We start from the raw sequence: 15,203 nt of genomic DNA, 5'->3' as shown, positions 1-15,203 counted from the left end.
TAGTAAGTGAAAGTCTTCACTGGATGCTGTTTCTTCAAAGTCCTGTTTGCCCGAGGAGAATGTTTATCCAGAAAGTCTTGGCAGTGGTGCTTGTGTGAAGTGAAGGCAGAGCAGTAGAGCGTGGCTCCTGTTTCCAATCTCTGCGCATTTTTTGAGTGAGCTCTTCCTGGGGGAGAATGTCTAGAGCAGTCAGCTGATGCTATTCAGTTGATAGGTATTATCTGTTTTATTTCTACATGGCTTTTGGGCAATGTACATCCAGCTCTGTTCTTACTGGGTCAGATTTTCAACAGAAAGAAGCAGTGACCAGTTTTCCCAGTACATTTAGAAAGCCACCTTTACAGAAAAGACAGGGTGACAGCAGTCATTCCTAAGAAGATCATAGAAGTGTCTCGATCTTACCGTTAGAATTCTGTAGAAGTAGATTTGTGGGCTATGGTACAGTGCTTAAGTCCAGAAACTATACCAGATTTTAAAGTAAAACTTTTCCTATAATATTTTAATGTAACATTGTAAATTATGTTGTTGAAATTTAAAGCCGAGAGAAATGAGTATAGCCCATGCCATCAAAGAACAGCGCCAGTCCATTAACTGTCCGCAGCCGTCCTGCCCTCCATGACCGCATCAAGGAAAGCACAGCGTGTTTTCTAGCATGTGTTTTATGAACATTCCTCTTATGTATCTGTCTACTCGGTCAGATGCCCGAGGCTGACCCTTTCTAGAGGGATGAAGTCTGAGTTTACACTGCCATCTAACGGAAACAGTTTTAGGGGCAGCAAGAGTGGTTAGTGACTGAACTGCTTTGATTGCTTCTGAAATCAGTTTTCCTGGTGCCTGACAGTCTCTCCCTCCCAGCTGGTGGGGGAAACTGCACTGGGAGTCTGCGTACTCACCTTGCTCCCTCTCCCAGGCTTGCTGAGCTGTCCCTTAACTTGGAAGGCTTACCTCCTTCATCCTGTTACTCTGTGGGCTGTGACTGTGTGTCTCGTGGGCTAGCCTAACGCAGTGCTCCTTCCTTCCTGTTGCTGGGAGGAACGTCATGGGCATTTTAGATCCACATAGATCTGTAGCAGTGCTTTTATTTCAGATCTAAGACTGGTTCCAGGCAAAACCATGAGTAATGACTTGTATCCTTTCAGTATGTTTATTCGTTTGTAAAAATGAGAATATTTAAATTACTTGCTACATTTAGAGTAAAACACAGTGGTACTTAAGAAAACAATCTGTAAAATATAAAAAATAGAAGAAAATTTAACAGCTAATGACATTTTTGAGCAGCTTTTCATAATTACCATCAACTTTAATTCTCAAACTATTGCCAAGAACAAGCTCCTGTGATCCTCAGGAGTAAATGGACTCTGGAGAGGTTAGCTGCTTTCCCAGGCGTACAGGCGGAGGGATCTTGTGGCCTGTGCTCTTATGGGTACCTGATAGGGACCCCTGTGAGTCAGATGCACTTTGTAGCCCGTTTCTGTTTCATTTTCCAGATATTCATGTAAAAGATTAGTATATTTAGCTTATTTTTAAGGCTATATTAGTAAATCAAGATGCCTTCAGCTCTATGTAACAAAAAATGTCAGTTCATTTGATTTAAACCAAAAGGACATTTCTTTCTCTTCTACAAAATTCAGAGGTGACGCTGTTAGTCATGTCAGTGAGGTTTGCAGAACTCAGGTTTGCTCTCCTGATAAACCAGTTTCCTTCATAATTATAAAATATTTTTCACAATTCTTGGTTTTGAAACTTAGCATAATGATGCTCAGGGACAGAAGAATGGCTATTTCTTCTAGGTTCTCTTTAAAATTGAGACCGTTTCCAGAAAGACTCCCATCAGTCTTTCTCAGACATCACTGATCTGAGCGGGGCCACCGAATAAAGGGTAAGAGGACAGCAACTTGTGCTTGGCTTTCAGCAGTCATTGTCCCCAGCGCAGATAGTACTGTGTGGAGTGTCTCCTAGGAGGGACAACCCGAACGTAGGGAGGAAGTGAACGAGTCTAAAGGCCATGGATGCAGGCCCCCAGAGCATATGAAAATGTACACATGGCTTAAATAGGGTTCAGTACCCAGTGAACAGAGTACAAGCCTCCAATGGCCGCACTTTTGAGAGCTTGAGAAGTCCCAGCTTCCCTCTGCTTCCATCTTGCCTTAGTCCTGACCTGGGATTTTAGGGCAGAAGTGTCAGGTCATGTACCTAGCGGGTAGCCTTGGCTGCTAACCCTTTGAAGATACTAGCATCAGAAGCCCCCAGAACGGCACACAGGACTGCTGTAAAGAAAATGGAGTGCCACTCTCCTTAGAAAAGCCCGCATTGTGCTCTTGTCAGATGCCTTACGCTCTTCTTGGTCCTCTTTCCTCTGTCAACCATGTGTCATTCTGTGTTGAATTAACTCAACTCTGCTTCACAGTGGCTCATCCTGAGATTTTTTGTTTTGAGGGCAGGATCCAGTTTTACCTGAGTTAAGGTCTTTAAAAGTTTGAGGAAAGTTCTCAGGCTGCTGAATGTCTCTGTGTCTCAGTTCCGGTTGCCTCTGACATGACCGCATTAGGAAGTACAGTTAAGGATTCCATTGATCTCAAATCCATGTTCAGGTTACTGAAAAGCATGAACTTTAGGTTTAAAAGAAGCAGGGTTGGGGTAAGGAGCGAAAGTTATGTATGGTTAACCCTGGCTAAGTGTGCTCTGAATGGTTATTGTCTCTTTAGATTCGGTTTAGGTTCTGCAAGGTTGTTGGACAAAGTTCTTGTCCTGTGAGTAGTTCAGTCTGCTTCCTAGAAGGTGACTGCTTTTGCTCCAGGATGAGATTTAGGGTAAGGATGCCTCTGTTCTCAGTTACCCTGTGGGCCCAAACCAGTTTGTTTCTCTTTCTTCACCCTCCCTTCCTTCTTTCCTTTCTTCCTTTTTTTTTTTTTTTTTTTTTTTTTTTTGATTTTTGAGGTGTGTGTTTGTTTCCCTGTGTGTCCTAAAACTTGCTCTGTAGACTAGGCTCAGAGATCTACCTGCCTCTGCCTTCCAATTGCTGGGTTTAAAGGTGTGTGCCACCACATCTAGCCTGCAAAACCAGTTTCTAAGAGCCCATTATAGCCTACAGTGTGATACAGTAACTAACAGAGGAAAGAGAGTCTGTCACCATCTTCCCACCCTCTTAACAGTCAGCCTGTCAACTATTGATCGTGCTTGGGAGAAGGAAGAAAAAGTATTACCTTGGGGTGAAGATGACACATTGGTCATGGTGAGGTCCCTTAGTATGTGTGTGAGCTGTGTATTTTAATACTTAGATATTAAGATTCCAGACATAAATCTAGAAATACTGGAAATGTCCATGTTTTCTTTTAGCATAGGGGTGTTTCTCATTGAATAAAATGTAAATGTCTATGAAGCTGTACTCTGTTTTTACCTTATAATTTGGCATGAGCAGTCTATCAGGGCTGGGGAAGCGTTTTCAGAAAAGGGTTCTGCAAGAAGAAAAAGTACACATAAACATGATATGTACCAGAGAATATAATCTGTCTGAGGCTTCTAGTGTGAGAACTGGAGTTGCAGAAATGAGTCTTAAGAGATAAGCAGGTTCAGTACAGGGAAACCCTTAAATGTGCAGCCGAGAATTTGAACTTCGTTCTGCAAACAGGGAGGTGGGTCAGCAGCAAAGCTTGAAAGTTGCTAGGCTAGGGACAGGGTCTGGTCAGGGTAGATACAGTGTGAACTTTTCCTGGAGATTAGCAAACATCTGTTCACCTCAGATAGGACAAGGACAGGCCAGTGTTCACCTCAGTTAGGACAGGTACAGGCTAGTGTTCACCTCAGAACAATGACAGGCTAAAGAAATGGTTCCACTTGCACTGGTTAATGTTAAATGTCAGCTTGCCACAATAAAGTTTACATAATAGGAAATCAGCCATAATATAGAAATTATATTCCATACTGTGTTCAAATATGTTCTTGATAGCTTATTGTATATAATATACAGTCATGCTTGTATTTTACTTATTTGTGTAGTATTTTGTGATGATAGTATCAGTTGTAATGGATTTTAACTCTTTTTCTCTCTAGGAGTAAACTTCCTCAGAAGGACTTAGAAGCGTTGTTTCATGGCATGAGTGCTGATTTTACAAGCGAGAATTTTTCAGCTGCGTGGTATCTTATAGAGAATCACTCCACCACCAGGTTAGTGGACTTCAGACCCTCAACTCTGAGGGCTTCAGACAGTGGGCCTGTGTGCAGTAACCCTGACTTAAGATGATGACACAGCTGTAGGTTTGTGAGTTTTCTGACTTTGGTCCCTAACAGTCTCAGTTTATCTGTCTCCTTGTTTCTAGAGTGCTAGAAGACTTTTCTTTCTCTCCCACCGTTTTATGTTTCAGTATTTGTGCAGCTCTGGAACATTTGTAGTATTGGTAGGTGACCTAAACAGATTCTCGTGACTCGTGTGCTTCCTTACCAGTCACACACACTGGCAAGTTCTGTGTGAATGTAGAACACAGAGCAAGCTTATTATTATGTGAAGATAAGGACAGGGTTGGCTCTCCGAGTTCTTTTGTTCCTTTAGCATTTTACTTCACTATAAAGAGCACACTTGTAACTTTTTTGCCAGATTGATTTAAAACACCAGTGTTAATGAAACCATTTAGGTAAAGGAGTTGCTTGTTACTTAAGATTTATATTCTTTGTAAGACAGTTAAAGTGTATGTTAATATAATTTTATTCACTTACAGAGGTGAAACCCATTATTAGAAAATATGAGGAAAAGTTGGTTATTTAATGCATAAATAAATTTGGTTTGATATTTTAAAGCAAATGCTGTAAGAGTTCATCCATGATTGTAGAAGTTAGCTTTTTCTGTCATAACTCACAATTGATGTGTTTGGTGTGTGGAGTTACTATGGTACTTAAAACAATATCGAGATTTTATTAACGGATTTTGTCATCTCAAATGGAAATAAAATTTCTAAAATACAGAGTCCCATCTTTTCTTCCTCTCAGCTTTTGATAGAAGTAAAATGCTATGGTCTTACTGCTTTTTTACAAATTTTAAACGAGTCTACACAGTAGTGGCTTTCATCATGCTGCTTCACACGTGTATCACATGTGCTTTGTCTCTTGTTTGAACTGGGAGTCACCCACAGGCTTTGTGTAATTTTGTCATTAAGGACAGAGGACTGTGTATTGAAGGTGAGATGATCGTTGTGCTCAGTGTTCCAGGATACTTGCATGAGTGAGTGGAAGACTCTGCCTTCAAACAACTGCCCCTTTGAACTACTACCTGGGACAGCTGGGTCTCCTGTCAGTAAAAGATACTCAGAACCTCTATCTCCAAAGCATGTATATTGTATATCTACATTTGTACTTACTTCTTAGGGACCTGGCATACTTGGAATTATCATCTGATGCTATAAGATTAGTTTTATATCTATTGGGCATCACAATAAATAAAAGGTTTAAATCTAGATAAGAATTTGAAATATTTTTGTTTTTACATGGCTATTAATGTATATGCCACACAGAACCTTTAGCATTCCTGTTGCCTTACACTTAAAGGATTATCTTGTAGGAATCTCAGGCAGTTGATTTCTTTTCATTCATTTCAGTTTTGAACAGCTCAAGATGGCAGTCACCAACCTCAAAAGGCAGGCCAATAAGAAGAGCGAGGGGAGTCTGGCCTATGTGAAAGGTGGCCTCAGTACCTTCTTCGAAGCTCAGGATGCTCTCTCAGGTAAGGAAACCCTGAGGACCATCTGCCGGGGCTTCCACTGTGGAAACCTGACACTGTGCTCCCTCGTGTTTATGGGGTGTGACATTCAGTCTGTATTTATAAAAGTAGAGGTTTAAAACGTTCCATAAATATTTGTTGCAGACTGGGCTGGAATCTCTTTGAAGGCCTGGTACTGTAAATATTTGTCTCGAAGGCTCTGTTGACCCATCTTCCGTGTGAAACAGGAGACCCCTGTTCTGCTGCATGATGCTCCGTCTTTGGGGCTGATAAGAAATTGAATCTTAATGGGCAAAGTTCTAGAATTCTAAAAATCCTTTTACAGACATCCCATCTTACTCATGTGCCTGATTCTGAAAATGTTGTGTTTCATTTGAGAAGGACTGATGGTAGTGTGCCACCATTTTCAGCCATTACCCCACAGGCCCCCAGCATACTCAATCAACTACCTACTCTCTGACAGCATCATTACAAGAACGGAAAATTTTGTTATCAGAGCTTTAGATTTCACAATGGAAGACACTGAGTAGGTTTCTAAACACTGCTTTAGGTTCATTTGTTTATAGTGAGAATAATATGTATAGCGAGAATTATATATATATCAATATACATGTATAAAATTTACCATAATTCCTTTTGGAAATGAATGTCCCTATACTTAAATAGTTATATTCTATTATTTATTTGTGTGTGTGTGTGTGTGTGTGTGTGTACTATAGCACTTGTGTGGAGGTCAGAAAACCACTTGTAGAAGTCAATTCTTCTTCCATCATATTGTGCCTGGGAATGAAACTCGGTTTTGAGGCTTAGTGGTAAGCGTGTTTGCCCACTGAGCTATCTTACCCACCCATAACTAATCCATTTTTCTTAACTGTATTTTAAAAGGCTGTACCTTCTTTAGAAAGTACTGTGTATTAAGAGTTCTTACTGTTTTTTAAAAATCAGATGATGAGCCGGGCGGTGGTGGCGCACGCCTTTAATCCCAGCACTTGGGAGGCAGAGGCAGGCGGATCTCTGAGTTCGAGGCCAGCCTGGTCTACAAGAGCTAGTTCCAGGACAGGCTCTAGAAACTACAGGGAAACCCTGTCTTGAAAAACCAAAAAAAAAAAAAAAAGAAAAGAAAAAGAAAAAAGAAAAAAAAATCAGATAATGATATTCCTCTCTTCACTAAGTGAGTCTCTCACATTGCCCCTTCTTTGTAGGTGGAGGTTGGGTGCAGTGTGCATGCTGGGAGGGAGTAGAGCAAGGCTGACCCCTGGCTCTCTGTCATTGCTGTCTCTCTGCATTCCTAGTCATTGTTCTATGGCAGCAGGAGAGATCTGAGCTTGTGTGAACAGCTCTGTGTTGTAAGGTAAATACAGTATTTACCAGACATTTACTCTAGAAGTATGTTGGGAGCTTCAGATTTTGCAAAGCTCATACTGACTGTCACTAATTTGATGACTTTATAGCATGTATAAAGTGGTTATCATAGTCAATTTTAAAACACTAGCAACATGCCATATTTTTTATTTAAAAATTTTTAATTTTATATACTAGCTAGCCCCAGTTCCCCCTCCTTCCTCTTTTCCTGCCCCCTCACCTATCTCTCCTACTGGCTTTTCTGTGTTTTATAGAAAGAGAAAGCATATTTTTGAAAAACAGAAATAATTAACAAAGGTTACTTATTGGCAGAGGTAATCATATTAACATTGTGATGTATTTTCTTTTAGTCTATTTTTCTTTGCTAATATTAAGTATATGTTACCGTGAGATCATACCGTATGTAGAGTTGGATGTACTAGAAACCTTTTATTTAAGTTGTTTTACTCTTTTATGTTCATTGTGCGGTGACATTTTTCATGTTTTTTTTTTTTCAAATAGGTCATGTACTCTGATTATACCCTACCCAGTTCCTCCTGTTCTTCTCTCAGGCAGTTTCCTTTCTATTTCTCTCTCTCTCTCTCTCTCTCTCTCTCTCTCTCTCTCTCTCTCTCATCTGGATTTGCTTACTTCATTTAATAGGCTGTCCAGTATGTCTGTTTTCCTATAGAGATACAGTTTTGTTTTTAACTGTGGCTGAATAAAATTCTGTTGTTTGTCTATATCTATGTATCTATATCTCTCTAATTTATCACATTTTCTTACCCATGCATCTGTTGGTGGACACCTATGCTAATTTGATAATTTGGCTGTTGTGAGTAGCACTGCAGTAAATATGCATGCGTTTACAGGCCATCTCTCTGGTATGCTGACTTAGAACCCTTTGGATGTATTCCCAGGAGTGTATATCTGGATCGTATAATAGCTCTATTGTTAACTTTTGAGGGATCTTCATACTGACTGCACTGGTTTACATTCCCAGCAGTATAGAAGGGTTCTTTCTCCTACCAGACTCTTGCATCCTTGCCAGCACTGTTTGTCTTTCTTAGTGATCACATTCTAACATGTGAGGTGGAGTCTCAGTCCAGTTTCCATTTGACTTTCTCCTCAGACTCAGGATTCTGATCATTCTCTCACGTATCTGTTGGGTCTTGATACTTCATCTTTTGATAGGTGCCTTCTTCTTTCCTTTTCGTTTATCAGAATTACATGGGGTTTGATATTTTGTTTTTTAGTTTTTTATATATCCTCTGTCAGATGAATAGTCAGCACATCCTATAGATTATCTCTTCACTTGGTTATTTTCTTTACTGTGCCAAGGATTGTAATTTCATGCAACCCTGTTTGTTATATCTTGGTTTTATTTTCTGAACAATTTTAGTCATTTTCAGAAAGTTCTTGCCAATCATGTATTTTGAAGGGTTTTTCTCTTGTTTTTGAATAGTTTCACCATTTTAGGGCTTACAGTAAGGCCTTGATATTTTTTTGCATAAGGTGATTTTTTTTTTTGGTGTGTGTTGTTTGTTTGTTTGTTTAAAAACAGGTAAAAGATAAGCATGTAGCTTAATTCTGTGGCTATCCAACTTATGTGTATCTTTTCCCAGCACCATTTGTTGAAGAGGCTGTCTTTTTCTCCAGTATATGTTTTTCACATATTTGTCAAAAATTAAATATCTGTAGCTGTGTGGATTTTTTTGGGATCCTCTCTTCTCCACTATTTTGTCTATTTTTTGTGCTTGTACCATGCTGATTTTCTTTTTGTGGCTTTACAACTTAAGTAATATGATACCTCCGTTATTCTTCCTGTGTATTGGTTTTTCTCTTACTCTTTTTGTTCTTTTACCTATTTTTTTGGGGGGGGGGTGCCACCTACCTCCCAAATAAATCATATACAGAGGCTTAGTCTTTCTTATAAATGCCTGGCCTTAGCTTGACTTGTTTCTAGTCTTCCTTTCTTACCTTATCCCAGCTACCTTTTGCCTCTGGGCTTTTCCTTTCCTTACTTCTGTGTGGCTCACTTACACTCTTACTCCATGGCTGGCTGGGTGGCTGGGCCCTGTATCCTCTCTCCACCTTCCCTTGCTCCTTCTTTTCCAGAGTTCTCCTTCTATTTATGTTCTCTGCCTACCAGCCCCGCCTATCCTTTTTCCTGCCTTGCTATTGGCCGTTCAACTCTTTATTATCAGGTGTTTTACACAGGCAAAGAATCACAGCTTCACAGAGTTAAACAAATGCAGCAGAAACAAAAGTAACACACCTTAAAATAATTTTCCACAACTATCCTGAGCCAACATTTGCTTATAAATTAGTTTGCCTCCACCAAAATGATTAAAAGATGTTTGTGTAGATTTGAATTAAAAAGTAGGCGGGCAGAAGTGAGCGCACCCTACAGGACATAGTAAAGCATTTTGTTTCCATTTGCTTATTCCAGTGTTTGATAAACTTTGGAGGCTGCCAACTAATGTCTTTAGTTTTCAAAAACAGGTTTTAGATGTCATAAAGCATAGTTTTTCTGAAAATAGCCTTAAATATAGATAGTCTTTCCCTTCTACACCTGGTGGAAAGTGCTCAGCCTGTTCAGCAGTCTGTTTTTTTACATGCTGTGTGTGGAGTTGGTCTTGAAATGGCTGTAAAAGGCAAGAATTGCTGGAGGCGAGCGTGGGGAGTAGGACTGAAGGTGGCTCTGTAGAACTGATGCTGCTCGTCTGGTCTGCAGTATCTGGTCTTTGTAGGGATAGATAAAGGGGCAGGGGGAACCCAAAGCTCCCTGCTCTTCAAGATGTGCTCCACATGGTTGCTGTTTTCCTTCACTGTGGGAGCTGTTTGGGAGAGCCACCCCAAGTCTATTCTAAGCTGATCCCAACAAGATATGCAGTCTGAAATCTTTATTCTCTTTGACTTTTTTTCATTTATTAGGTTTATTGCCCCAGTATATTGCCACCATTATTTTAGTCAGAACTCATCAAGCACTGTGTCTGGCGTCACCCTTCTTTACCGTAGCCTGCAAAAGCATTTTCAGCACCAGGCTTCTCTTTCCCTGGCTTCCACTTTGCTGTTTCCTCCCTCTCTTTGGAAGTCTTGATGCACTTGAGAGTCTCAGGCTACTGTTCATCCAGTCCCTAGCGAGCCTCTAGCATGAGAGCTGTTTCTGCTGCATACCTTGGTGTGGGAGGCCCTTCTGAGCTCCTTGTTCCTCCACTGCTCCGTTCCTTCACCATTTCCCTGAATGCCCTTGGAGCTCATGCATTTACAGTTACTTGGTTTTGGTGCCAAACCAAAACTGTGAGTGTTTTGCTTCTTTTGAGAACTATGGCAAAATTGAATGGATACCTTTGACAGTACACAAAGAGACCAAAGCAGAACCCATACACAAGCAGCTCAGTACATTGCTTGTATGTTGTAGCAACTCCAGGAAGCCTGAAGCAGAACTGGGCTTTTGACATTTACTGTTGTTGGTGTGTTGATGTAGGCAGCATACTATTGGAGTGAGGTATTTTTACCTGCTGTCTTTTTGTGGCAGCTGGGATTGTTTTATTATTTTTATTCGCAATATAATTAGGGAAAGAAAGGAGCCACAGGTTACTTAGTCAATTTAAATGTAACATATATGGTTTGACCACTGTGTAAGTTAGCTTTCTGTTACTGTAATGACATATTTGTGATAATTGGCTCCTAGTTTCAGGGTTTTGTTCTATGTGGCCTAGGTTTGGGGGTGGGTGTTGCTTTGGTCCTCTAATGAGGCATCATATCACACTGGAGTGTATGGCAGAGCTCACTGAAGAGAAAGCAAAAGGAGCCAGAGGCAGGGACCCAAAGCAAGAGTATTCTCTTTAAGAGCATGCCCAAATGACCCACAACGCCTCCTAGTACCTCCATGTGCAATCAGCCTTTCACATGTGGGTCCTTGAGGACATTTAGGACCTAAACTGTAGCACTAACAGAAGTTTTCTCTGATAGTTAATAGACACTAAGTATACAAAAGGCATTTTAATGAATTTGAATTATCAGTATACCATAATTCACCCCTTCCATCTTCTTTTTTATTAAATTAAGTATAACCTTCAGAGTCTGGGACATTAACATGACAAGGCTACAGCCTAGTTATACAGGCCTGGAACTAACTGAGGCTATGCTTTTAAAATGGTTGTAAGAAAAAAAAAAAAACTAATGATGTTAATGACTACAGGATACAGACTGTAACATCTTTGCTCTGTGGTTGCTTATGGAAATGGTTTGAGTTATCTGCTCTGGCTTTAATGTTTTGTCTCCTACAAGGCCAGCAGCAAGCACAGTGGCTAGACCATATTCATATCTCCTTACCTAGCAATACTGACACACACACACACACACACACACACACACACACCCCATTCTTAGTGACTCATTTAACAGTGACATCTATGTAAGTGCATGGTCAGGCATTTAGAATCTTTTGGTCGAAGTTGCAGTTCCATATTTTACTTAGTGTATGCTTTACTCGAGTTGAGTAAAATGATGATACAGTTCTAGTGAAATAGTGGACATTTTCCTAAAACCTCAAGTTTTCTTTAACTGGTGCTTTTATAATACCTTTTTGTTTCTTAAATTTAAGCTTATGATGCTCAACTGCTGCACATATTTAAGTTTTTAATAGATTAGAAACAATAACAAACCTGTGATCATGTACCCAGATGCTTATTGAGTTATTCTATTTAAAGATGTTTTGAGAGAAAATAAAAGGCCAAATGAATCCGACACTGGGTTATTTGGTTTAATTTTCTAGAAAATAGGATTGCCTTTATCAGATCCCAGTGTCTCTTAGTCCCCTTGCTTGGCTGACAGTTTGACAGTGGCTCTGCTGGGGTAGCGATGGGCTGGAGGAAGCGGCCTTGTCAGCAGACAGGGCTGTAAACTGAGCTCAGGGAACCAGGTCACCCCATCTTGACCTGCTGATCGCTGATGGCTTATGTCAGCATCAGAAAATGTGGCTGCACAGTTTCCTTTAAGGTTAATTTTGACTTAAGAGAATAACATTCATTTGTAAAATGCACTTCCTTCCTGCTCAGGACAGGCCACGCATGGTCCCGCACCGTGAGATGCACATGTGAGTCCTGCTTTTGCAGCCAAACCTGTCCCAACATTGTAGCAGCATTAAATGTGGTGTGGGCAGATCTGCTCCCTGGAGCGGTCTTTCTAGTTTAGCTTTAATGCTTAGATGGAGGAACATTCTCTTCCATTTAACTTTACAAGTTGAATGTAAGTTTAAGCTCTGATGTGCAGGATATTCTGGGTCACTTCTACCATATAATTTAAGTTTGAGACAGTAAAGAAATCACTTTTTCTTTATCCAGATCAGTGAAGACAATTAAAAATATGTACTGACTATTCCTCTCCCATGTGTTTGTTTTTCTTTTTATGGATGTGTTTATTCAATTCAATATAGGAGCAGTCTGTTTGTTTTAGAATTTAAAACAGAACTGTGGTGGCATTACAGAAAAATGTAGTATTGAGGACAAAATTAGGATTAAAAACTAATTATAAGAAGCAGAAAAATAAATGTTCTCTGGAGTTGAGAACATATCCATAAGCATTTGAACACTGAATTTAACTCTTGAGTTTTTTAAAAGACCAGTGGGTCAAATTGATTTATATAGGTCTCATAAAAGAAATAAACGCATCCACATTTGCATGAAGCAGGCTTGTTTGATTGTTTGTATAGTATCAACCTGGCACCTGTGCCTAGGTAATCAAGCAGAATCTGCAACAGACTCACCACTTGAATGTTAGTGAGTACCTAATATTTAAGAGTGATGTTTATTTCACTATGTTAATTCTGAAAGACCTCAGAGTGAAACATCTTAGATTTGGGTTTTCACTTTAGCAATTTGTGTGGGAAAGTCGAAATCCAGGCTGGTTCTGCCACTGTTTGGAGGAGAAGCTTCTTCATTATAAGCTAGTACAGTTCCCTAAGGCACAGCAAATTTACTGCTCTCATTTACAGACATAAAACCAGACGCCTAGGTCGTGTGAGTTTGGCGTCTGTGCTGTGTGGGCAGCCTGGGATGAGGTTTGAAGGCCTGGCACCAGGTTGCCTGAGTTCACGTCCAAGTTGGGCTTTGTTACCTTCCCAAACATGTTCAATTGTGTGGAGCCACAGTTTTCTCATCCTTCAAATAGAAATTCTGGGATGTGCATCCCTGTCAGTGGTGACACGTGCATCTCAGGACTGCAGCATTTAATGCATGGTCCCAGCTTACCCAGCGCTTGCTCTGCTGTCTTCATTATGCCACGGCTGTAAGATCTGACATTAGTCTTAACTTCTTACCTGATGGCTGATGGAAGCTTCCCTTTTCACTAGGTAACAGCTCTAAACATGTATTACTAAGTAGTTCATTCCCCAATATTTTTATCAGAGTCAAGGAATGTAAACAACCCTCACACTGTCTCTCCAGAGTTGGTGCATTGATATGTGTTGTGAAATGTTTCCTTGGAACTTCCAGGAAATTATTGTGAATATAAGAGAAGTAATATATATTCCCCATGCTGTAGTCTGGGCCCCAAATTAAGTTTTTTGAGCTTGGTAGAATCCAAATAACATTACTTCTATTTTACAAAGTAAAGCTTGGAAATAAGACTTTTTTCTGTGGCCACATTAAAAGGCCATGCTAAAGACCTGCAGTGCCTGAAGACTCACTTTCTCTTTTCTTTTTTTTTTTTCCCGCTGTGTCTTAAGATTAGGCGAGTGTGTTATGTGCTGCTTGAATAATGTCAAGTGGTGAGTGATATTAATGCTGTTATCTGTGGGTTTTTCCATTCCAGAATATTGTGTCTATATGTTCCTCCTGAATGGTGGAAATGATAGAATAATTTGTAAAAATGGTTTCAAAGTATTATTTTGATGAACTATCTTTCTGTCATTGAAGTATCCCCTATTTTAACTAGGCTTGTTTGTTTTTTTCCTAGCTATCCACCAAAAACTCGAAGCAGATGGAACTGAAAAAGTAGAAGGATCCATGACACAGAAACTGGAGAATGTCCTCAACAGTAAGTGTGCTCCACTACCCAAATTAGCAGTGGCCATTCTAACAAGCTGTAGTACAGGTCTGAGGGGTTCCCAGGGCAATGTCCCCAGCTGTGCTTTAGCCTCGCCTCTAAACAAGGACTTAAGGAGCCTGAAGGGCTGTGGGAAGAGTGAAGGGAACCCATTTGCATTTTACCGTACTGTGAAGGTGTGTTCCTCAGGAACTGTCATTGGCTGCCCTGGAACAGATGGGCACCGAGACAGCAGCCAGGGTTCCCACCCAGTGGACCCCCGAGTCTCAGCTGTCAGATGTGCAGAGCCTCAGCCCCTGCCCAGCAGCTGCCCAGCATTGTCTGCTTATTTATGCCCTGCATTTCCCCACCAGGATACACTCTGGAACATTTTGTAAAAGTTATAGGCCCAACAGACCCCACATTTGGTGGTTCTCCACTTTCCCTTTTGTTCCTTTTCTGACCTTTCAAACTACTTACCCTAGTAATTTAGAAAAACTCATCAGATGAATTAATTTTTATTGTATGTAATGTGTTTTAAATGTAAGTTATATTTCACACATGTAGTCAATATGCAGTCTGAAGCAATGATGTCCATAAGAATCTCCTTGAATATATGATTTCCTTATAAAGAAGGGATGAAAAAAATTAGGTGACCTCACATAGATGTTTAGAGATTTTTTCCAACTAGGATTATGATAGGAAGTTAATTTTGTATTTATAGCTTGGTTTAGTTCCATGAGTAGAACATTCTGTCTTTATGTAACCATCTCTTCATAGCCCTAGTGATGTCAGTAAGGAAGTATGTTGTGGAAAGAGTGCTAACTCTGCTGTAGGCTTTCCTTGGTGTTAGAATTGGAATACTTGGACATTTCATTCGAAGCCTGCATTTAACAGGACTTAAAACCTTTCCCTTTGTTTATCACTTCTGTGGTTATTGCTTGCCTTGGGGCTTGCTGTGCTTTTGCTTCTGAGACCAAGTTACAAACTTTGTTAAAATGAATATATTCAGAATTTTACCCAAACAAATATTTCCCAAAGCTTTTTCAGTGTCAGTGCCGCTGGATCTGTTGAAGGTTTGGAAGGGCGCTTTCTCCCCACGGGTGTTATTTGCATCTCTGGA

The 15,203-nt window shown here is 40.2% G+C and overlaps 1 protein-coding gene across 1 annotated transcript in view; it reads left to right on the top strand.

Annotated features, from left to right (window-relative positions):
- The window catches only part of Exoc2 (exocyst complex component 2), a 162,982-nt gene that overhangs the window by 43,075 nt on the left and 104,704 nt on the right, over window positions 1-15,203 (top strand). The window contains exons 5-7 of the mRNA XM_038334501.1: window positions 4,051-4,164; window positions 5,586-5,710; window positions 14,012-14,092. Coding sequence (XP_038190429.1) covers window positions 4,051-4,164; window positions 5,586-5,710; window positions 14,012-14,092 — 320 coding nt within the window. The remainder of the gene's footprint in view (window positions 1-4,050; window positions 4,165-5,585; window positions 5,711-14,011; window positions 14,093-15,203) is intronic.

The sequence above is a fragment of the Arvicola amphibius genome, chromosome 6 (genome assembly GCF_903992535.2).
Source record: "Arvicola amphibius chromosome 6, mArvAmp1.2, whole genome shotgun sequence".
Lineage (NCBI taxonomy): Eukaryota > Metazoa > Chordata > Mammalia > Rodentia > Cricetidae > Arvicola > Arvicola amphibius.
Note: the sequence above shows the minus strand (reverse complement) of the source record. Positions and strands in the feature narration are given on the sequence as shown.